The sequence below is a fragment of the Melozone crissalis genome, unplaced genomic scaffold (assembly GCF_028551555.1).
Source record: "Melozone crissalis strain CALT ecotype California unplaced genomic scaffold, PUWL_Pcris_2 ptg000042l_1, whole genome shotgun sequence".
NCBI classification, from domain to species: Eukaryota; Metazoa; Chordata; class Aves; order Passeriformes; family Passerellidae; genus Melozone; species Melozone crissalis.
Genome location: NW_026535820.1, coordinates 64,867,607 through 64,893,446, shown reverse-complemented (window position 1 = coordinate 64,893,446; position 25,840 = coordinate 64,867,607). Strand labels below are relative to the sequence as shown.

General features: G+C 39.9%; 1 protein-coding gene across 1 annotated transcript in view; it reads left to right on the top strand.

The window, feature by feature from the left end:
• Positions 1–19,773, top strand: part of LOC128942244 (collagen alpha-1(XV) chain-like) — a 114,341-nt gene extending 94,568 nt beyond the window's left edge. The window contains exons 30-43 of the mRNA XM_054284560.1: positions 57–125; positions 484–525; positions 2,875–2,920; positions 3,610–3,699; positions 6,571–6,620; positions 8,375–8,485; positions 9,840–9,984; positions 13,422–13,486; positions 14,476–14,604; positions 14,772–14,831; positions 15,983–16,042; positions 16,947–17,132; positions 18,111–18,226; positions 18,557–19,773. Coding sequence (XP_054140535.1) covers positions 57–125; positions 484–525; positions 2,875–2,920; positions 3,610–3,699; positions 6,571–6,620; positions 8,375–8,485; positions 9,840–9,984; positions 13,422–13,486; positions 14,476–14,604; positions 14,772–14,831; positions 15,983–16,042; positions 16,947–17,132; positions 18,111–18,226; positions 18,557–18,773 — 1,386 coding nt within the window. The 3' untranslated portion in view covers positions 18,774–19,773. The remainder of the gene's footprint in view (positions 1–56; positions 126–483; positions 526–2,874; positions 2,921–3,609; positions 3,700–6,570; positions 6,621–8,374; positions 8,486–9,839; positions 9,985–13,421; positions 13,487–14,475; positions 14,605–14,771; positions 14,832–15,982; positions 16,043–16,946; positions 17,133–18,110; positions 18,227–18,556) is intronic.
• Positions 19,774–25,840: the final 6,067 nt, after the last annotated feature.

Sequence of the window (25,840 nt, the reverse complement as noted above, 5' to 3'; positions counted from 1 at the left end):
GCAGTTGGGGTTTATTTTTTGTCTGATATCTTCCTTCTCCCATTTTCTCTTACCAGGGCCTTCCTGGCTTGCCTGGGCCCCCAGGGCCCCCCGGACCCCCAGGACGAATACTTTATATCAAAGGAGTAAGTGCCACTGGGCATCAGGGGCTGGTTTGCAGCAGAAATGTGCTGCTCTAGAAGCACTCTGCAAAAGGAAACATCAAAACTGGTTTCAGTCTACACAGGTCACTGTGGGTAACCTTGCTTGTGTGCAGAGAAAAAAGATCTCTTAACCAAAGCCACTGTCATGGAAGAGTTTTGCCCCCATGGCCCACAGAGAGGGACATGATGACAGACCTGGCAGCCAGCTGGGCTTTCTTCTAGGGAGGTGGGGATTTTGTTTCCAGGCTTAGCCTCATCATGACAGTTAGGTTTGTGTGGTGTGTTACATGCTGTATCATACCTATGCTCACCAAAGTAATTTCCCTCCGGTTTTCAATAGACAGTTTTCCCAGTCCCTCCCAGGCCTCATTGCAAAATGCCAGTAAGTGACACATGCGGAATCTGCTCTTAGCAGGATGCATGGCCATGACAGAACATAACCAAAGCAGCTGTACACCTAAACACCATAACCTTGCAGCTTTTCTCCCCCTGCCTTCTGCTTTGCACCAGAGATGTGTTTTACTTGTTCTTCAGGATAACAGATTTTCAAGCGTTTAGCCATTTATGAAAACTTAGCCATGTATAAAATATATAGCAGAACTAGAAACACTAGGCTCTTTTGCTTAAAGTACTTTGATTACTTGTTTTTTTTTCTAATACTTTTAATGCCTTTCAAAGTTTGTGTTTCCATAGTTTAGGAGTTGCTTTGGGGACCTGAATGTGTATGCATACAGGTACACGTATTTTTTAGATATATGTATAAATACAGTCCCCATGTTGTTATGTCTCTAGCTGTTTTTAATTTCTCTGTCCAAAATAAGATTTGTTATGTGTTTCATTGTGGCATGAAAGATGCATCAGAAAAGAAAGATCGTGTTCTTTATTTGACCCTCAAATGCACTCTGTCCACATAGAATTGCAGCAAGTGAAGATCTGCCCCTCTTTTTCAAAGAGTATCAAAAAGCCTTCATCACCTTCAAAGAACGTGCAGTTTCACACATAGTATAAAAAGAAAGGAGATGGATTTCGTATTTTCAGAATGTCCTAGTGCAATTTTTTTTTAATGAATTACAGAAATTGCATCCTAGAATGACTGGTGAACATAGTTCAGTCCTGGAAGTTTTTCCCTAGGGCAATATCCTACTGTTAAACTGTGGGGTATGTATTTGGAAAGGATTCTGTCTTTGGGAGCCACAGTCCACCCCTGAACAGTGTGGGGTTATACTTTTCTGCTAAACAGCTGTAAAAGCTCCAAGCAATACTGTGCCCTCTCCTCCAATTTGCATTCCAGTTCTTTTTCACTGATTTTAGAGAAACAGCTCCTGACTTCCTCTATGCTAAATGTATTGATACTCATCATCACCCTAACCCCACTGCTGAAAAAAGTTGTATCCCGACTTGTGATCTTTTTAGGAATTAATGATAAATAGCCATTACTCTATGGGAATTTGCCATTTCTGCAGTTTTGGCCTACCACCTCCACACATCATTTTTTTACCTCTATGAATTTCTCCCTTTAATCTTCTCACTCCCATTGTATAGCAATGTCATACATTGATAACAGATGTCCTTAATCACATACATATTTGTCAGCCTCACTTCTGATACCTGACTCATGAGGCCCTGAACAACTTGATGTAGCTGATCCTCCTTTGGGCTAGACAACCTCCAGAGATGCCTTCCAGCCTCCATTCTCCTGTGATTCTCTGTGGAATGATTCAAACAAAACAAGCCTATTTTCTCTGAATTTCAGATAATAATAGCCACTTTTCCAGAAGGTTAAAATCAGTGAAAAATAGCACTAACTTTAACGTGCACGAGTAATAGAAACACATACTTGTAAACATCTCTTCATGCACCTGAGTGTGCTGGATGGATTTGTCCTACATTTGTGAGTAATCTCCTAACTCTATCCAAGCTTATAGATAAGAAATCTCCTGTTCATGCCTGTATTAATGAGTGTTGATAAATAACTACAGACTGAACCCCAGCAGTTTTTCTTCATGGAGACTGAACTTCTGAAGTTAATGGAGCCACCCATGTGAGTAAGACTTCTATGGGCTGATACTACAGGATTAGCCAGATGCAGCAACTTCCATTTTTTCATACAGTTGCTTAGTTTCCTATAAATAGTACTACAAAGTACCAAGATTTCCAAGCACTGTGCAACATTTTAGTTCCTGCATTGTCCCTAGTTTGAAGACAGGCACAGAAATAGGTGGCGTGCCCACTGTTACAGGTAGCTGGTGACAGAAGAGGATAGAGTAATATAGCTTCAGTCTCCCCACTGTGGTATCAATGCATCTGGAGCACAGGTTAACATCAAACATAACATAGCCCTGGTCTGATGAAGATAATTGTAAGCACAAGCTGTCATCTCACAGGCAAAAATCAAATCCTGCTTCCAAACACAATATTGTAAATTCAGAATTGTTCTTGGAGAATGAGTTTTCTGATGCTTCTCTGGCACGACCAAGAGTAGAATTTGCTGATGCCTCCAAAATGCATGATGTTACCCTTTTGCTGAAAGCATGTTGCACGTCAAAAAGAGCAAAATCCTCTTAAAAACTTGATCAGCTAATACTCAGACCGTGTCAAACTGGATAATCCTAGAGTGTTGTTATAATATTTCCTAGCATGCAAACTTGCCAGGCTTTTCAGTCACACTAAGTAATGCATGTCCACTGATATATATGTATGGATGATTTTTAATGGATTTTTTTATCTGAAGGTGAACTCTCCTTATCCTGGGAATCAAGAAGTTCTTAATGATCATGGTGGGTAATTCTTTCCATGTACCTTAGTTTAAATAAGTTTTTATTTGTTTGTTTTTTGGTTTTGTTTTGGGGTGGTTTTTTGTTTGTTTTTTTGTTTGTTTTTGTGGGGAGGAGGTGTTGGTTTTGGTTTTTTTGGGGGGTGAGGGTTTTTTGGATTTTTTTGGTGTTGTTTTTTTTTTTTTTGTTGGGTTTTTCATACTTAAGAGCTCTTTGCTTTTTCTTGATTATTGTATAACTGGAGAAGGGAAGGGAAGGGAAGGGAAGGCAAGGCAAGGCAAGGCAAGGCAAGGCAAGGCAAGGCAAGGCAAGGCAAGGGAAGGCAAGGGAAGGCAGGGGAAGGCAAGGGAAGGCAAGGGAAATTCAAGAACTGTTTCTGCATCTGCTTCAGTGAAATTCACAAATGGAAAAATAGAACCAGGTCTGTTCAGAGGGTTTTAGGCTGGGTGGATAGGGAAAGGGGAGTAAAAGATTTTTGTGTGAGAGAGATTGTCTTGCACGTGTTGGGGTTGCTAAGAGAGGACAGTCAGGCAGCCATTCAATGGTCATGAGCGAGAGAGGCATCGAGGGACAGGAACCATGTACCCCACATATATGGAAAAGTCTACTCCTACTTTCAGTGGTTTGGTTGTCACTGCTACAGTCTCTGCTGTTTACAAGTTCTTATGAATTTGTGATGCTATTTATGGCAGGCACTAAAGCAAACAGAGATTCCTGGGGACTGCACAGTTCAGCACATTTAAAAGGAGAGAAGGGAGACAGAGGTGCTCCAGGACCACCAGGTATACTAAATCTAATATGTCATTGACATCCTGTGGAGGAATATGTGTCTAACTCGAAAAGCAATTGAGCAAGATACTTGAATACATATCTCTGCTACCTTACCTGCCTAGAGATTTATACCCGTGTTCACTGATGAACCGACACATAGAGCAGCAAAGCTCAGAATGTTATCCAAAATGTCTTCTGAAAAGACAGACTGCACATTTGTGAGCATTAGGAATGTGTTAAATATAAGAATAGATATCAAAATATAAGTGGCCGGTCACAGATTTTCTGACATTTTAGAACATAATGGGCACTTCCTGAGATATCATTTTGTTGTCAGTCTTTCTGAGCCAATTGTGCTAACATCCAGTGCTTCACATTTCAGGGTGGTACACCTGTGCATTCTGAGTTCAAGGCAGTCAGTTGTTGCTGAGAGTCCCACTTCTAACAGGAGGTGGAAATAGATTATTTCCATTTCAACCAATTTTTCAATATTTTCTGATTTATTTGTAAAAATTATGAAGAGTCTGTGTGCACTGAAAATTCCAATTCACTAACAGTAGGACCATCATAGGAATTATTCCTCACCCAAAGATTTGCTTTCTGTATCAGAAAGTGGATACACATTGCTAATTCTTACAAATTCAAAAAGAGTTACAGAAACAAGCATCTGTTTGAAAAGATTGTAATTACAAGCACTTCATTTTCTGTACATTTTTAAAAATCTCATATACTGAGATAAGACTTTGAAATAGAAAATGCAATATATTGAATGAGTGTTGCTATACCACATTAATAGTAATTTTCCTTTAATGCATTGATAATAACTATATTCTCCCCTTATAATAACTGTATTAACCCCTCACTAGGTCTACATGGATATTTCTGTCTTTGCTCCAAAGACATAATTCTGCTGACTGAAGACGACATTTTGGTTATTTTGAAGACAACACCTGTTTGTTGTGATAAAATCAATTTTCCTGTGTTGTCCTCATTAATTTTTATTCTGATCCAATATCTTAAAATAAGCAGTTAGTGATTTCCAGTCATCAATAAACTTGTCAAAAGAAGAAGCAAAAAACTTTCCTAAACAGAAAATAAGAAAATTTTCTCTTCAGTGCTGGCTTATCCACCATGAACATATCTGTTCCTTTCCAGGTTCTGTACTGAATGCAAATTATTGTCTTAGAAGTCCTTTCTTGCCTATATCTGATGATTTCAGGTGCTTCATAAAGAGAAGATTATGAGAGGATTGTTCTTAAGATTTTGCTGTAAAACTGCAGCTAGTAAAGGATGGTGAAAATAACACAACAATTCTGGTTAAACTGAAAACTGAATTCACTTTTCTCCTAAAATAACAGAGATTCATATACTTGATCCAATAGATCAACTGGTTCCAACATTTTCTTCAACATTAAGTTGAAGCATGCTAACTAAGACCAATTCTGTTGCTGCTTTAAAAAATATTCCTATTTGGTTTTTGCTTAATGATGTAGTTGCTAAAATATTCTTTCATATGAAGCAGTTCTCTAGTTCTCACAGGTGTCCACATAACCACTGACAGGGAAAATGTACAAGCCAGTAGTTGCATAATTAAAGTACAGGAAATTTTTCAAAACCTTTTTCTGAAGGGAAGGTGGCTGAAATTCTTTATTCTTTTCACTACATTTGTTGAGTTCCAGGAATGAGAAAAGCTTTTTGAACTGTGGTATTTGTCCATGCAGTGGATTTATTTTTGCTTCCCACAAAATGTCACCTCTCCAGGTGAGGGTCTATTAATAAACAGGGTCTATTAATTGATAACATGCAAAAATATGAAGCCAACACAAAAAGTATGAGAGCAAACTCAACATGGGCTTCATTCAGACCTAGACTACTTGCTGGTCATCCTAGAAAGACCTCAGATAGTGCCCGATGTAGACATTAACACTAAGCAACATCTGAGAAGGACACCTGCCATTCCATTTCACCAGTCCATTCCCTTCCCTCACAAGGATTAAGCAGATCACTGCTGCAAGCTGTTATTGGTAAGGTTGGAATAAAATCCAAACAGGTGCCATAATGAGAATGCTTTTCCGCCCCACAATGTCTGCTCGATTTAATTTTACCTGAGGTGGCACACTGGGAAATGAGCCCTAGGGCTTGCAGAGGGTTGGGCCCAAAGATCTCAAAAATTAATCAAAACACATTTGAAGGAAATGCACTGAACTGTTATGGGAAGCTGCAAAATAGGGGTTTTTTTTTCCAAATGTATATCAAGTAGATAATATTTAAAGGCTTTTTGAACCTTTTGTGCTGGCTTGACAGCTTTGGCTGACCAATTTTGGCAGACAACACTTGTTCTATTCGTTTTCATTGCAGAAAAATGTCAAGGAAGAGTTATTGTACAATTGTTGCAGCACAGTAGCAACACTATCTTTCTCTTGTCAGCTCTGGTATTGTCTTTGCAGGAAAGATCACACATCTACTGATGGATCACCCCACTACCAGCAAAACATATGAAATGCTTCTCTTTTTCCTTGGCTTTCATCAAAGGGGTTAATGTGGATACTTCTCTTTCACTCCTCTTCCCAGCTGCTATGTTTTCAGAAAATTGGGATTTTTTTTGTACTTGAGCCTTCTTTGCTTCTAATTTTTCTGAAATCCCAATCAGATTCAGATGTTTTTAAGGTGGAAGAGGGACTGACAAGGCACAGACAAGATAGGCTATGTAAGTCTTGCTTTGTTAGGGAACAAAACTAAAAATATGTTTGATATAAAGGCTAATGCCATTATTGGAAATAGTTTTCCTTTAAACTCCTAAACCAGTAATACCAAAAGCAGTGCTTTTAAAAGGAAAATTACAGATAATTATTGTACTTTATTGTATTTTCTTCCTTTTTCAGGTCCACCTCTGCCTCCATCATATTTCAGCCACTTTATTAATAGCATAAAGGTAATTATATCCCATTTGTGTTTAAGTTCTGTTAAGCTTTTTTTAAAGTGTACTTTACTATAAATTAAGCACAAACCAATACAACGTGGTGAAATATACAAATATAAGGGCATCAGCAACTGCAAATTATATTCATTTCTTAAACTCTAGCTACATAGGCAAGTGTATTATGACTATAGAGATAGCAGTTGTCAGAGGTCTATAAAGATTACTTTTGAAAGAAACTTTATTACTGAGACTTTTTACCTTCCCAGTGGTATTAAAGTGATTCATAATTCACTGTTACCTAACATATCTGCCTTAAATGAATGCTTTTGTTTCCATGTCAGCTCAGGTAAAAGACATCCATTACCTAAAGGGCTTCTAGAACACTGGGTAAGGGGAAAGGAGGTAGAAATCACTTGCATGTCATGTTATTTATCTTTTAAGTATGCTGAATAAAATTAAATTATGGAAACTACTTTTCCTGGAAGCTCTTACAGCAAAGTATACCCATACCTTAATTTGTTTAGTCTCTCTCTGTTCCATTATTCTCTTGACTGCTTCAAGTGACAAAAATTAATAAAAATATTATATTCTTCTAAATATTTTTAGGTCAATAGGACTCTATCAGTAGAGGAACTTATAATATGTAAATCAAATTATCATTTAATGACGTTATCAGAAGTGTTGTGCTGGCAGTCTCTTGGAAGGACTCTTAATGCTGCCTGGTTTTAGGACTTTATTTCTGCTTGGCTGAGTACACCCAAGTTATTCCTGTGGCATAAAGTGTCCCCTGTATGTGGCAAAGCTGATAGGGTTTCTTTGACCTTACAGTGTAATGTCTGTAGCTTTACAGATTTAACTGCCAAGAACTCATTTTTCATCTAGTCCTTCTACTCCCCAAAATGGCCTGGAATAAAGAAACATTTTGAGTCGTGTTTATTGGGAATCTACAATGACTAAAAGTCAGAGGAGGAGCTGCACATATCCATGTCCTCTGGCTGTCTGCAGATACCTGGCATTTTTGCTTTGCCCTTTGCCTCTTCTATCCACAGGTTTATTTCTCAGAAAGCTGAAAAAAGTCAACCAAAAAAAAAATTTGAGGGGAAAAAAAAGCAGACAAACGGAAAAAAATAATGTGAGGAGGATGTATAAATGCTGTGGCTCATCTTGCACAGATATATAATAATGCAGTAATTAAATGCTGCTTCTTACCTATTGCTTTGTTTCCCAAACTAACTGATAATCAGCCATGCAGAACAGAAGACATACTGTTTCAAGTGTCTGCAATTTTGTGTGGTGTCTCTTCTGTTATCCTGGTGCACACTCCCACCATGCTCTGCTCACTTTGTCAAATACTTTCAAATAGCTGTCCATTCCATGTCAATTTTGCTTTGGTTTTTCCTTCATGATGGAGGAAAGTGCAAAGCCAGGCTTTTATGCTTCCTCCAACTCTCTCTTCGCCTTCAGCTACAGCACTGAACAAGGTTTGGCTGGGCAGAATAGCAGGAAACAGCAACAGAGGCATTTTCTCTGCCTCCACCAAACCCCACCTCCCCTAGCCCTTGCCCTGTGTGAGCCTTGCAGCCTCAATAGAGAAACCATTCCTTTTCATCCCATATCACAGAAGAAGAAAGAAAGTGATGTTAAAAACATTTCAAGCAAGTGCTTTCCTTTACCAAACTCAGAGATTTCAGGTAAATTTAAAAGGTCAGTGCATGGTGTTCTGGTCTCACTTCAGCTCAACATTTTAAAATACATTTTCTTCAAAGGGTGAAAAAGGAGACAATGGAGTCACTGGTGTAAAAGGAGAAAAAGGAGAACCAAATGGAGGGTTTTTCCTGACAGGACCTCCTGGACCCCCAGGAAGACCAGGATTAATTGTAAGTCATGCAAGTTGTAGAATGGGAATATTTGTGACTACCCATTTAGAATTGATTTAGAAGGCACTAAAAAGAGACAAGTATCAGGATTGCTAGGAACTATATAAAAACTTACTAGGTGCTAGGTGAATAGGAGAAAATGTCATTAAGTGTAAACACAGACACTTCACTGTTGTGCGCAGAATTACTTTGCTATGAAATACTGACATAATGTCGTGCTCAGCTGTCTCATATAGCTACACCAGTATGTAGATCATGCTATTAACAGCATTACAAATCAAAGCAGCGTGTATAATTTGTGATACTACTACTTATGCCCCCATAATACCAAAATAAGCCATATAAAGTTAGTCAGAGGTTCACTTGAAAATTACTGGCTATCTAAATATTTAATCCTAATTTCCTAGTAATCCAAAAACATGACTGAAAAGACCAGTGTATAGCCATCTGGACCATTTCTATAAAATTCAACCAGTGCCTACTGTCTACCTTTTAATTTTATCTTCTGACAATTGCCACCACAGCTGCTTTGGAATAAAATACACCAGTTCTTTGGAACCTAGTTTATCCCTGGGATCTGGCAACAACTACATGCATTGCATTCCTCTGTTTCCATGTCTGTGTCAAGAACCATGAATGAAACAGCTGAGGATTAAGTGCTAAGTTAACCAGACCACCCTTAAAAATCCCCCTAGTTCTATTCCACATTGCTGAGAACCATCTCCCTGTTTAGAAACTGTTCTACTGGCACAGCTGAGCTCTCCTTGTCCAGGGTCCAATGTGTTCCATGTCTGCAGGATGGTGTGAGCACAGGGAACAGAAGTCCTCCTCAGTCAGGCTGAGGACACACTGCTAAACTGAAAATGAAGGAAGTTGAAGCCTTTTTATTCTGCAAGTCTGGCAGCTGGAGAGGTTAAGGGCTAACATTTGATCACAAGAGGGAGAAGACAGCACTCGTCATGAGGTGTACACCTTGCATAGACACACTTTACATTAAAGTTTTCCACAAACTCTCTGAGCCCATCAAAGCAAGCAGTCTCAGCATGAACAGAGTAGGGATCCAGGATTTTGAGAGCACTGTTGAGAGTTTTGCAGGTATCAGCTGCACAGGGGTAGGTATAAGATTATTCAGAAAGCTTTCCGAAATTTAAATCCTTGACTTCATTTCAGTATATAGTTAAAATTTTCATTTTCCATTATGAAAATGAAAATGCCTCCTTGAAGAAAATTACATACAGACTCATGTCTAAATGGTGGTGTAGTGGCAGGCACCTGGTAAATGTTGCCACCAGAGATGATGGCCCTGCAACAGTGAAACCAATACATTCAAGGAAATACTTTTCATCACTGACAGGGACCAAAAGGGGACTCAGTTGTTGGACCCAGAGGACCTCCAGGGTTACCTGGCCTACCTGGCTTACCAGGTTATGGAAAAATTGGACCTCCTGGCCCACCTGGACCACCTGGACCACCAGGCCCCCCTGCAATATATGGCTCAGGTGAGCTTTTCAGTGTATATGCAAGTGTACAGCCACATGCCCACAACCCAGACATGACCAATTCTTTCACACCTGGCAAGTTGTCCCACCTGCCCACCCTCTCTGCATACCTGAGCAGGTTGTTCCCCACTCTCCTCCTGCCCTCCACCAGCTTCTCCTGGGGGGAAGCTGGAACTGAGAGCACAAAAGGAACAATTTCTCTGCAGACAGTTTTCACTGACTAGCGCCATGGAAGTGCTATTGTGTGAAGGATCTTGCTGTGGATGGGAGGAAATCTGCATAGTAGAGATAGGTTACCTTGACAGCTGTGCTAAAATTGACCAGCTGGCTAAATCTGGGACAAAACGCTCCTCTTGTGGGGAATGGAATTAAATCCAACTGGTGGCCAACACAAGGGGGTTTTCCCAGGGCTCAATATTGAGTCCAGATCTATCTAATCTCAATTATCTGAGCTAGGGGATCAAATGCTCACTCTAGTGAGTTTGCCCCCAAACTGGGTGGGAAGGTTGATCTGCTGAAATGTTCTACAGATGTGTCTGGACAGACTGAACCAATGGGCCAAGGTCAGCTCTATGAGGGTCAGCAAGGCCAGGTGCCAGGTCCTGCATTTGCATTTGCATTTGCGTCACAACAACCCTGTGCGGAGTAGCTGGAAAGCTGCCCTGCAGAAAAGGACCTGGGGGTGCTGATTGCAGCTGTTGAACCTGAGCCAGCAGTGCCCAGGTGGCCCAGGTTGCCTGTATCAGCAATAGTGTGGCCAGCAGGACCAGGGCAGTGATTGTCCCACTGTACTCAGCACTGGCCAGGCCACACCTTGAATCTTGTGCTCAGTTTTGAGCCCCTCACTACAAGAATGCACCACATTGAGGGGCTGGAGAGTGTCCAGAGAAGGGCAACAAAGCTGGGGAAGGGTCTGGAGCGCAAGTCCTGTGAGGAGCAGCTGAGGGAGCTGGGGGTGTTTAGCCTGGAGCAAAGGAGGCTCAGGGGTGACCTTATCACTCTCTACAACTGCCTGAAAGAGGGTGTAGCCAGGAGGGGCAGTCTCTTCTCCCAGGTTACAAGCAACAGGACAAGAGGAAATGGCCCCAAGTTGTACCAGAGGAGGTTTAAATTGGATATTAGGAATTTTTTTTCACCTAAAGGATTGCCACTGGAACAGGCTGCCCAGGGAAGTGGTTGAGTCACCATCTCTGGAAGCACAACCATGGCACTTAGGGACATGTTTTAGTAGCAGACTTTGCAGTTCTGGGTGTTTCAGGTGGAGGTGATGATCTTAAGGGTCTTTTCCAGCCCAAGTGCTTCTCTGATTTCCTGGGGAAAAGGCATGACCCACAGCAGAGTTTAGGTCTAGAATCAGACTGCTGGAGAACTGCTTCTAAAAACTGGTTGCTATGCAAATACTGAATAGAATTGGAACTTCAGGTTGCTTACTCTGCCTTTAATGGTTGTCAACTTACTGGAAAAGGAGCAAAATGTGCCACAATTAGTCACATCAAGAGAGGAATTTTGCAAACAAGGTGACATCAAGGGGAGTATGTGGCTAGAAATCAGGTGTCACAGTACAAGATATTTGTGCTTTATAACTCCTTTTGGGTCACAGGTTTTTTAGTGACAAGCCTCATACTGTTAATGTCCAGCTTTGGTTTCTGGTGGATGGGCTCTTGGGGTCCTCTGACATTACTTGACAGATATGCCTGAGAAAATGACTGATTCCTTCCTCTAGGATCTGTGACCAGCATGGGAATCCAGCCAGGTGAAACCTGAGCAGAGCATTCCTTAACCTCAGCTGAAGATGGTGTACTAGTGGCAAGGGAGACTTTACCTGAATAGAGATGCTGTAATAGAGATCTGTTCTTCCTGAAGTTTTGACAGGTTTAACAAATACAATTCTCCATTCCTGAGAACAAACAATTAGCCTGTTTTCCCACAAGACCTGTGCTTCCAGTATGCTAGTCTGGGGAGAAGACATATTTCTCTTCCGTTTGTTCTCTCCAGGTATTTCTTAAACCTGGTCAGCCTCATACAGCAGGGGAGACTTCTGATCTCTCATCCAGTCAATACTATTAATTTAGTGTCTATCAGAAGTGTTCACCCTCTGAATAATATTTGAGAAAGAAAAAATCCTTAATATGTTCAGCATTGGAATATGGGCTTCATGTGAATCAGCCCCTGACCATCAGGATACAGACAGACCTACGGCGTCCATGAAGCCCATAAAGGTCTTCAGGCCTTTTCCTGTGTAATTTGGAGTAAGTACTGCTGGACATTAGCTAAGAGACCCAGTCAGACAAAACAAATTATTATTAGTATTCCATCCCTATACTTTCATTTATGCTCTCTGCCATTAGTCTTCATCATCCTCCTACACATTTTCCTCTTTGCTTTGTAAAAGGGTTCTTTAGGCAGCGCACATTTTAATAAATATTCGGAACAGATGTTTATTTATTCCCTATCTTCGAGGTTCCGTTACCTCTTTTAAAGCTATTACTATCTGTAATTATGGAGTTCACATACTGTAGTATGAAGTTCAAATATTGTAATACAGGGAAAGAGGAAGGTATATAGCTATAAACACTTCTGAGAGCTGGCCTCCTTCCCCTGCCATTGGCATGAGGGACCTGCTCTGGAGTATCCTCGTGAATGCCTCAGTGCATAAATTCTTCTTGCAAAAGGTGATTTTGAGGTTCCTCTGGGATTCACAAAACCAAACAAGCTTGTGTAGAAGAAACAAATATTCACAAAACCAACAATCTTGTGTAGAAGCTCCTTAAAAACAGCTTCAAAGTTCCGTTATAATGACATGCATTTGCACAAAATGCATGCTTTTAGTCTTCCATATCTTTCAGTCTTTCTTGACCTAAAAGAAAGAAGTTTTTACTCCAGAAAACAGTTCAATATGAAGAAATTCACTTTTGGAATAGAGACAGATACTAGGTACTAGATGGCATGGACTGCAGCCTTAGTAGTCCAAGTTCATACCCCTGAAGAATTTCATTTTTGCTTTGTAACACAAGCTGAGCTTACACACATGAATATTTCATCTAAGGAAAAGTAAATTTTTGTTTGCCTTTAGAGCAAAAGATGTTATGAGTCCCTCTAAATCTACATGGGCAGGAGCAAAAAGGTCTTCCTCTTCCATGTGCACTAGCTGACAGAACAGCATTCTGGTCAATTTAAGTGGGTTTTGTTCTTCATTTGCAGTTTCTACAACAGACTGCAATCTCTTGGCCCTAACCTCACAAAAAATAGAGAAAAGATTGTTCCATCATTGCTTCTAAAAAATCCTTAGAATGTATTTTCTGTAGTTGACTTGAGCTATTAAGGACATGACTATGGCTATTTAAAACTTCTGCTGCTCCTGGACACCATCACTAAGTCCTTTCTTTCTCTCAAAAAAGATGACCTTCAGCATGTATTGTATGCTTATTTTTTTTTAGCAGTTGCAATGCCTGGGCCACCAGGTCCTCCTGGAGAGCCAGGGTCACCTGCCACCAGGAATCTGGTAAGAGAGCAAAATAAGGAAGTTTGCTATAGAAAATTTTCTTCAAAACTTTTGGTGGTCACTGGTAGCACTGAAAGAGGAGTGAAAACTCCATCCTGTGTTTTTATTTAGTAGAATATTTTATAAATGACATAATTTTAAGATTCAAACTGCAGGATTCCCTAGCAATTCTAAAAATTGTTGTGCCAGAGACTACATTTAAATTTGTTTCCTTTTCTTATATTAATAAATTAATCAAAATTTGGTCTAAGATACCCATGGAGAAAAAAAAATAGCTAAGGCAGAATTCTCAGTAGGTTCTAAACTAAGAACTCATAGTTTCTGTAAAAAAAAGGCAATAAATAAACAAAAAAAAAAAAAAAAAAAAAACACCAAAAAAGCCTGAGAAAACCAACCCCAAAAGCCCTATTCGAGCTAGCAGAGGGCATTCATTGCAAATCTCAGGGGAGAAACAAATGTTCATAGACTGATGCCCCAAGATAGAAGATTGTAGTTGCAGGCTGGGAGCTACTGTCTTAGATAGAAGGTCTGAGCTTACTTAAGATTACTTAAGGTTAATAAGGTCTGAGCTTACTTAAGGTTAATAAAAAAATACTAATCTGTAGTAGGGTCTGCATTATTTATAAAGCATTCATATGCCTTCTGTCAATGAGGAAATGAGGAAAAAAAAAGTTTTAAACTACTGCAGTTCTCTTCTGAACTCTGTCATTTTGACCCAGGATGCAAAATGGTAGGAGCACAACAATCTTCACTCTGCACAAAAGTAGTACAAAATTGCTGTCGTTCTACTACAATCCACAGAATGAGGATGCTGGTATGCCAAAGTAGTAAGATATTCATATTACTTTATGGATTAAATTACATAAAAATGACTTTATGAGCCTTTCCTGCAGAAGAAGCCTTGACATTTATGTATCCAAATGAGACTATTTAACTTGCAAAACGTTTTTTGTGTCTGATGAAGTATGTTTCACTTTCCTATTTGACAGGTTACAACATTCCAAAACATTGAGGGCATGTTGGAAAAAGTTCATTATGTAGCAGAAGGTACACTAATCTATCTGAGGGAAACCAGTGAGGTTTTTATCCGTGTTCAGAAAGGATGGAGAAAATTGCAGGTACTATTGCACTGCACTCTAATATTTTCCAACTCCCTTCCTCACAATGAAGGTGAGGGACATATTTTTACAGAGGGAGAGAAGTGTGGGTGCAAAGACTCCATTTTTTTAATTCAGAAGCTCCTGATGATACATTTTGGTTCTAATCTCCTTTTGGGTCCTTTCAGCTTGGTGAGCTAATTCCTATCCCTGCTGACAGCCCTCCTCCTCCAGCCATATCAAGCCATGTAAGTACAAAATACTGGACTGTGGAAAACTGAGTCTAGATGTGTGATACACTTGGCAGAAGTAGGATGCAGATCTCTGCACAATGTGATTTTCCACCAAGATTTGTCAGTTCAAAATAAGCATCCTGCCACTACATAAGCTTGCAAATTGATTTGCTTGGACAGTAATCTGTTTCCAGTATCTTTGAAGATTCCAGACACTAAAGACACAAAGCAACATTTACAAAAAGCAGAATAAAGTAAGCAAAGCAGCCCACAAAAAAAAAAAAACAAACAAAAGAGACCAAAAAACAAACAGAAGAAAAACCAAACAAAAACCCATAAATCCACAGAATACTGTTCCATAAGAATCAGTCATATCAAGCCCTCTTCCCTTCAAGGAAGGTCAGAAAAGGGTTTCTGAAAAGCAGATTTTCTTTGAAAGATTATAGTCCTGTATTCAGTGTACCATAATCGTCACTTGAATGTAGCTTACCCCACAGAGAGTGCTCTTTAAAGGGTGCAGAGGATGCTCTCTGAAGCCTCAATTGTTAGTTTGGGCCTGACCCCATTCTGCAAGTTATTGTACCACCCTGCATGTGAACATACTGTCTGTCCCAAAAAATTGTGGGAGGATGAAAACCAAGAAATGGCAAAGGGAATATAGAAGGTTTTTTGATGACAAGTTAATTGATCTGCTGAGAAAATGAAAGGGCAAGAGAGTGCTAGGAAGGAGCAGTAAGAAGGAACATGGACAGAAACAAATAAAAAAGGTTAGAGTAGGTCAGGGAGAATTCACCTAGCACACTGGAAAAATGTCTAGACCTCAAGTTATAAGAAATTTTCTGTAGCCTCCAGTTGACACCACCTGAGTTTCCCATCTGCTCCAGTTGGTGGCTTGTTACTCATACTTGCCATAACTAGAAAAGAAAACTTTGCTGCTCCTGAAACAATTAACAGGGTTGAGAAGTGTTTCTACCCATTACATTTTCTGTTTTCACATCCTCCTTACCCTTTCAGTTTTGATTTTCCTCATCTGCTCTTCTGCTCCTACCAAGAGCAGGCTGCTTTCATGCAGGACTCCAGGTGGGATTAAATTTTTATTTAAAAAATTACTGAGTGTGTACAATTCTGATATTTAACATATTTTTTTGCTTGTGCTTGAATAACAGGGATTTCAGTCTATTCCAGCACTGAGACCAATATCATATATGAGCAGTGGAAAACCAGCAGTAAGTATGAGATCTGTATTGCACCTGCAGAGCCATGCTTTGTAATGTGACAGTTTGCATCTTTAGGGACAGTTGTGATATTTGCTCTTCAAGCTCAGAGATTTACTTCAGAAATTTACAAATACACTTCTTTAATTTATTCAGACATCTCAAACACAATTTGAAATTGTTCCCTCCAGATCTGTTTTCATCATCCCAGCCCCTTTTCCATCTCAAAGGAAAAAAAACTCCTGACTGAGTTGGGAATACCTCTTCACTTAATGATTGTACCTGCAATACAGAGTAACTTCTAAACTAACAATAGTGCTACAAATAATTAAACTATTTGTTACAATATTTTCAATCTTCGTGGTGCTGCTTGGCTTAGATGGACACTTTAGAACTTAAGGCTCTATTTAAAAGACACTAAAATATTTAGACAAAGAAAGCAAGGTAACTGACATATCTAAAAAATGAAACCACAAAGGAAAAAAAAAAAGGAAGAATGTGGATTAGTTCTTGCATCTGTGCTGCTTCACTTAAGCATGCTATTTCTTCTATTTTTAAATGGTACCTAGTCACTTCTTACTACTTTTTTCCATGTTTGCTGGATTTGTGATTTTGTTAATATGAAAACTCCAGGATTTCCAATTGAAAATATTAGCTGCTTGTAAAAGATTTTTATTTTTAGGAGTACATAATATTCATAGTTTCTTGAACATTGAAAGATGAATTGATATTTCCGCTAAGGGTCTCATGGCTCTGAGAAATGTAATGTTATGGCAACAAATAACTTTCATACTTGTTATGAAGGATACGTGTTCTGTGCTGGCAGGAGAAAAGGGCACTGTTTTGTTTCCAAGATGTATCTTCCTTGTGCCATAAACTTCTTAAAAATGGTTCCCTTTCTTCTTTTTTCTTCCAGTTGCATCTGGTGGCTTTGAACTTCCCATTGTCCGGTGACATGCGAGCAGATTTTCAGTGCTTTCGGCAGGCCCAGCTTGCTGGTTTGACATCCACCTACAGAGCCTTCCTCTCATCCCACCTGCAAGATCTGGCCACAGTTGTCAGAAAAACAGACCGACACCATTTGCCAGTAGTCAACCTTCAGGTAAAAATGGGTACTTAGTGCTTGTTTTTTAGGATAGGCTGTAGGTTCCCCAAAAATCTTGGAAAATAGCAAAAGCACTAAGTTTCAGCCCAAACTGCATTTTGTAAAGAAGCAGTTTTGCTTCATATTTCACAGCCAGACTCAAGAAACAAAGAAGCAGTGATGAAGTTATGTTCTACCTTTTAGTGTGATCATAGGATAAAATGCCTATTTTTCTCATTTCAAAGAAAAATGCAAATTCTGTGCTTAGGCACGATGTTGGATATACCCCAATGAAACTGAGAGAAGAGTCTAGAGCATGAGTCATTTTGTGGTCTCACATAAACAGACACACTCCAAAACTGAGGAAAACCAACCATGTCTTTGTAGCATTGGCTGGCTCCCAGGACAGGCGGCCAAAGAAACCTACAGGAATAACACATGACGCTTGGAACACGTTGAACGGATGCTGCTCTGAAGTGCCTGCAAACACAGAGCCTTGAGAGAAATTTGTGAAGACAATATTGTTTCAGCCTTGACTGGGAAAACTCAAAAGCGGTTTGAGAGGAAGCCAAATGCAAAGGTTTTACCCTGAATGTTCGCAACACTTTTCACAAAACTGTGACCTTAACAGAAGTTCCACTACAATTTATGTCTATATTTTCTCTACAGCTACAGTAGTTATAAGCAATTTTTCAAACAATGCCTTAGGAGGAAAAGGACAGGGGATGATCAAGCTGAATTTTTGGAGTGGCAGCAGAACAGAGAGACAACTTTGAGACAAAGGCATGGACCAGACAGCTATTTGCATGGAGTTGACAGACAAGACAAGTTTGTTCAGGAACATTGTGCAGAAACTTGTGTGAAAGATGAAATCACAAGGGTCCTTAAATGCAGATTAAATTTTCAATTTCCAGCTAAGTCTATGAAGGTAGACGTGGAATTTGGTGTAGATTAGGGATTTATTTGTTTGTAAAAGTGGCTTTGAAATTTTTACAGGGACAAACCCTTTTCAGTAACTGGGAATCTATATTTGATGGAAATGGTGGACAATTCAACATTCATGTTCCAATATACTCCTTTGATGGCAGGAATGTCATGACTGATTCATCTTGGTGAGTTGACATTACCTTTTATATGTTACATGTATCGGTTTTTTTCTGCTTTTACCAGATAGTAAAAGAAATAGTAGCAGTATCTTTAGCTACTAGCCGTGTGATAAAAATTTACCTCTTTTTTATGCCATTTTCTTTCTCTTTTCTGATAGCCTAGAAATGGGATATCAGATTGTGCTCTCCTTTCTTTCTCTCCTTTCTGTCTTCATCTTTACCTAAATGCTCCTTGTTTCAAGCACAAGGAATGCAGATCATCACACATACAGGTGTGCAGTTGAATAAATCAAAAGAGACTTTTGCAGTAAATAACTTCTTAACATTACCTTTCAGGCCTCAAAAAATAATATGGCATGGTTCAACTGCAAATGGGATCCGACTGGTTAGCAACTACTGTGAAGCCTGGCACACAGCTGATATGGGAGCTATGGGACAAGCATCGCCTCTGAACACAGGGAAACTTCTTGACCAGAAAGTATATAGCTGTAATAATCAGTTTATTGTTCTCTGTATTGAAAACAGTTTTGTCTCTGATCCCCAAGGAAAATAATTCACCTGCTGCACATAGGAATATTCTATTTGACGACAGAAAAAGCTGACACTGAAATTTCATTTGTAATGATGTAAATATTTTAATTTTTGTGATTACACATTTCAGGAAAAAATAGACAAAGAAAACATACCTCAACACAAACCACATTCCAGCTAGGTGGAACATCCAGTGCACACAACTGGCTTAAAGTCCTTAGTTCCCCTTGAATCCCATGCGGTTTGAAGCTTGCCAGCAGTTAACTCATGTTCTGCCTGAGCTGGAGGTCACCTAAGGGCATGAGCCAAGTGTGGTCTGTGAGGAAGATCCAGTAGCCTGCCTCATAAGCAGAGTGGCTCAGCAAGGCTGCTGCTGCTGCTTCACAGCTGAGGAGCTGCATGCTCCATGCTCTCCTTTCACTCACGTAGATTTTGGACACCCAAGGCACCATTCATATGTACTCATATATCCAGTGAATACTGAGAGGTTCTTTTGCCTTACAGAGCTCACATTTGCAAAGCGAAGCTTTAAGAGCAAAGGTACTCTTCTCTGAGTTTTGGTGGAAGCCGAGTACTTGACTTCTGTAAGCTTGTATGCCTGGTGCTTACACAGAAATATAGCAGCTCCCACATCTTATTTCAGCTTTTCTCTTTGCAGATTCTAGGCATAAGACTTTATTCAGGAGGAGTAAATCTCACATTGACAAAATCTGGTCTTTATTTTGGTGCTATTGTTACCAGGAAACCTGAAAGCAATGTTAATAGAAAACATCCTGTTTAACTGGTAGAACTGAACAAAGCAAATGCAGGCAAATGAACCATCTGACCTTTATTTATTTCATTGCATGTTAGAGGAAGTCATTTCCTTTTGTGTCAGACTGACGAATGAAATACATCTCTCGTGGTTTCTTTAAAATAGGTTCTACACATTGTTATCCCACTAAGTTATATGTAAAGTGATTTTCCTTTTTGTGAATTTACCCTTCTGGCATTCACATAATTAAAGAATTGTTAATATAAAATAACTGAAACAATTATAGGCATGATCAGGAAATTGTAATATTCTTCACTAACAGTATCACAATAATATCTGAAGTCTTTTGCTGGTATATTTGTCTACTGCATACTTTTAACAACATATATACTTATGTTTTATCAGGCAGTGACTATGGAGGTCAAACTCCACATTATCTTTTTTTTAAGATTTTAACGAGAATCCGTGTTGGAAATACATGTTCATTTGCTGACAAATAGAGTACTAAATAACTAGACAGCTTTTGTCAACAGACAAAAGCAAATTACACTTACAATACTAAAATTATATAATTATACAACTAAATATTTTGAAATGCAGCTTTATTTTTCCGAATTATTATAAAAAGTTATTTCCCATGATCAGCTGAAAGATATCTTCTTTTTTTTTCTGGAAAAGCAAAAAAGGTAAATTACTCCATTATTACCACATGGTAATAAGGCAAAAGCCATTTGTATTACATTAAAAATGTATGCATAACAATTCACTGCACTCATTTATAGTCAGCCTTCCTAAAATACTGAGCCATTCTTGTGCCAAATTCCTCCAGTTCACAGAGCTGGAAGAGTTATTTATGTACAGCAGGGTTTTGCTCTGAGTCACAGAAGAATCAAGGGAGAAAAAGAAAGTGTTTTTACCTGCTTCAAGCAGGAGCCATCTACTTTTAATCCTTTACAGGCAGTGGGTTCTCTGCTTGCAGCCACTCATTCACATCAGTCTCCGCTCTTCCTCTCCTGAGCTCAAGCAGCCCTTGGGAAGCTGGCTGTCCCTTTGCCTGGAATTGCAGTGACAAGAGGTAGGGGGGGCATAGGATCACACAGAAGAGCTCTGTGAAGCAGGTGAGAGAAGACTAAGAAAAACATGCAGGTTTTAGGAGATACTGACTTAGAGTTTAAGTTGGGTCCAGCAAAATGCATCCAGAGATCTTTGTGCCGGTTCTTCCACGGAACTGACCCATCACTATATCCTGAACAGAACTTAACAAGGAACTGAAATGGTTAAGCACAATCAATAAGTTGCTAAAAACCTCTCCATGTTTGCTTCCCACCTCTAAGATTAATCTGCAGGCTACAGCAATTTATTGCACACCATTTAACTGAATACAGAGCATGAACTCTGCTCACCTGGGCTGCTGTGGTGCTGAGTTCACAGGCTTGCTTACACGCCAAGGGAGACACCTTTACCAGAGAATGGCATGAGAGGCCTGTTAGAAATATGATGTTTCCCTTGGGGAAAACACCACCACACTTTTTTTTCAAAACCAGTGATGTTCTTTAGATTCCCTAGTATAAGTGAAAATAAAAAATAATATTCATCAAGGATGTAACAGAGAAAAAAAATAGCCCAGTACTTAAGAATAAATTAGCTTTCTCAGTCAAAGGAGAGTACTTTTATCAGCACAGTTTGAATACAAAGGTCAGCTGCACTTGAGGAAGAACGTCTGCTATTTCAGGTAAGAAACTGTGTATAAGGCAAAGTAATCACCAAGAGGGCACTAGAGCAAGATTGAAAACAGTAACTCCACAAGAAATCAATGTGGCAGTCTGAATTGTACTGAATTGTAAATACCCCAATATCCTGATCTGGCCCATTGGTTTTGGTAGCAGTAGGTAATCAGCAGGTCTTTCACCCGTCTCAGTTCAGGGATCTTTTCTCTGGGCAATCACAAACCATGTCATGTTTCCATCTATCAGTAGCATGCTGCTCTGCCCAGAAGAACTGCAGCGAGAGGAGCAATTTCTCCTCCCATTGCTGTTATAATCAAGGCAAACCTGTGAGTTTCTGCAGTGCAGCATATACATCTCAAGGGACTGGCAATTAACAAAACTCATTTTGGTGTAACCACAGACTCCCAGCCTTGCTTCCAAGCTGTGCAGTGAAAGAAGAAAGAATGACTTGCAGTATGTCCTGCCTGGAAGATTCCACAGTTCCTCTTCTTTGGAATTGAGATTTTGGTATTCCTTCTGCATTAACACTTGCAAGTCTTGTTTTCACTCCAATACTCTCCTGGAGAAAAGAACCTGTCTTCTAGATTTTTAAAATATTAGATGCTAGATTGCAACTTCATTTTGGTGTTCAAGTACTGGGATTAATGCCTTGTATGCATCTTGAAAACACATCTGATTGGGATTTAGCTTTTATTTGCTGATCTGATTCATAGTTTAAGCCTGCACTGTAATAGTTCCTCCCTGCTGTCTCTCCTTTATGCATAATCAGTAGCTGCCCAGAGGCAGAAATACTTCTAGATGGTCATCTACTTCACTCCTTTGATACTTTAACCTGAACCTGGCCTCTCTTTTTAACCAGTCAGAGGGCTGCTGTTTGCTGCATCTTAAAAAGCCTATTTCTGCACCTTGGTGCAATTTCCACTGTTACTAGTTAATCTAAAATTTTTCCTATCATATTCTCTTCCAGTGTATCCATATTAAAACAAACCACAAAACACCATAACTCCACCCTGTTCTACTCCTAATGTTCCTAATTAATGGCTCTATGTACACACAGCCTAACCTGGAGGTGTACCCAGAGTGGCTGTCCCAGCTCCAGCAGCAGTAGACTTTGTGTGGGGGAGAGGGAACACAAAGTCAGAATATCTCTTCATCCTGGGTGGGCAAAAGAGAGTAATGGAATTACAGACAGCACAGACTGTGGGAATTTCTACATTGTGCCACTTTGCCTGGGGTAGAGTTCATTTTCATCACGGTAGCTGGTATGGGGCTTTGTTTTGGCTGTATGCTGACAACAGTGCTGTTAACACAGAGTTGTTTTCATTCTTGCTGATCAGGGCTTACACAGAGCCAAGGCCTTTTCTGCCTCTCCCCAGTGAGGCAGCTGGGGGTGCAAAAGAAGTTGAGAGTGGATGCAGCTGGGACAGCTATCCCATAGGGCTATCCCATATCAGATGGCATCACGCTCAGCTGATAAAAAGGGGGGAAAAGCAGGAAGGGGGAATAATTCCAGTGAGGGCATTTGCAATCCGAAGTCATCACTCCACCATTCCATTACAGCCTTACTTTCCTGGGTATGGCTTAACAATGCCAAAAAATGGGAGGAGCAGTGAATTAATTCCTTGTTTTGCTTTGCTTGCATGAGTGGTTTTGTGTATCTATCAAACCCAACCCATGAGTTTCATCTTTACTCTTCCAGCTCTCTCCCCTGTGCCACCCTGAGGGAAGTAAGCAAGTAGGTGTATGGAGCTGAGCTGGCAGTCAGGGTTAAGCCACAACATACATATGAAATCAATTCAGCATCACACCCTGGTGTTGATCAGAGGTGACCTTCCCTCAGCCTGTCTCAGGAATACTAGTAATGCTTCAGCAGAAAAGGGGGTGACAGCCCTGTTGGACCTTACAAGAAGTACCTAAGATCACATTCAAATTTAAGCCAGGATGATGATGACATTGCCTCTGCAAGAAAGATGAGTTTTGTATCAAGCACTTTGAATGCATTCACCGTTGGAAAAACATTATCTCCCCACTGAGTTAGATGGGTTGGTTTTAACATCCAAAAAATGATTTGCCAGTATTTAGCTTTGTTCTACAGTTATATATTTTCACATTGCAGGCCTCAAGGTTTCAACTGAGGCTAGTCTCATCTCCAAGGCTAATACTGTACTAGAAAATTATCACAGTCAAGGCAGAGCTATTAGCAGAAATATCACATCTGACTGACAGCTGAACTGTCCCCTGGCACAGTTCTGGTCAGTGTCACTTGTAATCCTTCCAGCCACTTCTTCAGGGGATGCTTTGTAGGGAGAGCATGTGCCAAGAGCTACTCTTGTAGATAGTTTGAAAGAACCACCCTATTTTGGAAGAGAAAGATATAATTGTACTCACAGGTGCTTAAGCATTGTGCTTGGTCTCAGGGCAGCTGGAGTCCTCATGCCACTGAAAGCCTGTAGAGGGACTGCAGGACACACGTCTGATTGCCCACAGAGCACACATCAATGGCTCTTTATGTCTTCTTGCCAAATTTAATAATATATATTCCTTCTGCAAACATTCTCCACTCATGTAAACCCCATGTCCAGACTGTGCTCATTCAGGGCACCCGCTAAAGCCATCATTATCCTACACAAACATTCTCAAGCTGTATATAGATAGATTGTGCCATTCCATTATCCTCACCTCTTTCAACACTGATGAGCACATTGGTTAGAGCATGGATTGACTGTTCACAGAGCTGGGATGTTTCAAACACTTGAGAATTAAAGGCTACTGATAGAGTCAGCCTGTACAACTGATAACTACTGCCATGATGCCTTCAATAGTGCTTTATCCCAGCTGGTGGATCAGCCATCATGTTTGTGTGCAGAGCCTGCCTGTTAGCACTACTGAACAACTTCCCATTCTAGGGTCAGCAGTGTCCTCTCAGTGCCTTTCCAGAGTCTGGAGGTGTGCTTAGGTTTGCCTGAGACACAAACATGACTTCCTAGAATCATCCCAACACCCTTTCAGCCAGCCTATGAGAAGCTTCCCTGCAGTTTGAAATGTGAGGCTGCATCCCTCCACCATATCCTACACCATATGAGGATAGGGTGAGTGGTGTGTTTGAACTCCTGTGTTGACTAAGTTCTTATTGTTATGTTGACCAAAACCAAGCCTGAAGTCATATTACTTATTACTCCTTTTTTCAGCTGAGTGAATTGGGAATTGTTCATCAGCTTCATCAAAGAAATTTCTAATTTGTTGTTCCCATTATTTTGAAGTTGAAGTTTCCTTCCAAGAAGGTTTAACCCAGTGGACTCTGAACCTTCACAAGTCCCTGGGTTTGGGAAGCCCCTAGGGTACATCTGTGAACAGGTTGTTTCAGAAATATTCACTACTGTATTTCATTGCCATTAGTTCTGCCTACAGAGTAAGAAACTGACTTGCTCTCAGCAGCTTTTTCCCACACTATTACTTGGCAAAGTTTCTCTATCATTATAGCAAAGCTTTTCTTAAACCACAAATTTATCTTGGATGTTTTCTGTTCTTGATCTCAAGCATCCAGGATTTGGAGGTAGCCTATATCAGGAAGACACATCAATTTTGACATCATACACTCATGAGCCAAGGTCTTTTAAACATATCCTGAGACTGTTTGCTTCTTGCTGAGATATCTGGAGCTAAAACCAATATAAGAAGCTAATTGCCTCAAGAGTCTGGAAGAGCACACTACAATTTACTATGGCAGAGATGATCTGAGTAATTAAGACATTTACCACTGACACAGCTTAAACTTTAGGGGGGAGGGATTTAAGAGGGTTTTCATCATGCAGAATTCCCATCTCAATCTCCATTTTCATCCAAATAAAGCTTACAGAAATTCAAAAGAGCAGACATAGGACTGCTATTTGTGCAAAGGCTTAAAATCCAGCCAAAAGTGATGCTATGCATTGATCCACCTGAATCAGAAATGGACATACAGACATCTATTCAAAAGTTTTAAAAAATACTTATTAAAAGCCAGAATTAATCGAGATTCATAGTTAAATGTTTATTCATTATCTCTCTCCTCACTTTACTGTAGCTTGATATGTCTTAGACTAGTAGAATAATTTAGATTGGAAACAGTCTCAGCAGGTCATCTAATCCAACTGTGTGCTCCAAGTACAGCTAAGCTAACTTCAAAGCTCATTCTTCTCAAATTGCAGGCAAACAAACTGAAGGTGCAGCAGGGTGCTCAGATGTCTACACCTCCATCTTGGGAAGGCCACAAGTCAGTAGTATGTGCCATGATTCTTTTCTGTTAGGTCAGGAAAGTGTCCAGCTGATGGATAGACATAACAGCCACCAAAGTCAGAATAAATTTGTGGCTGGACCCCTCAAAATTTATCTCCTGATGGAAGATTTCTTTTCAGACGAAGGAAAGGTTGAGGGAGAGAAGCAAGATGAGTTAGCAGCATCTAACTCAGCCACCTCCTAATGTGCATGCTTTTTTCTTTTTAAAGAAAGTCAACTCTTCCAGCCTAGCTGTTGATGATATATCAGAAGGCATTGCAAGCCTTGGGCACACCTTTGCAAAGTCCTGTTCTCAATTGAGTGCTATATAATGACAGGTAATAAGCTACTCAT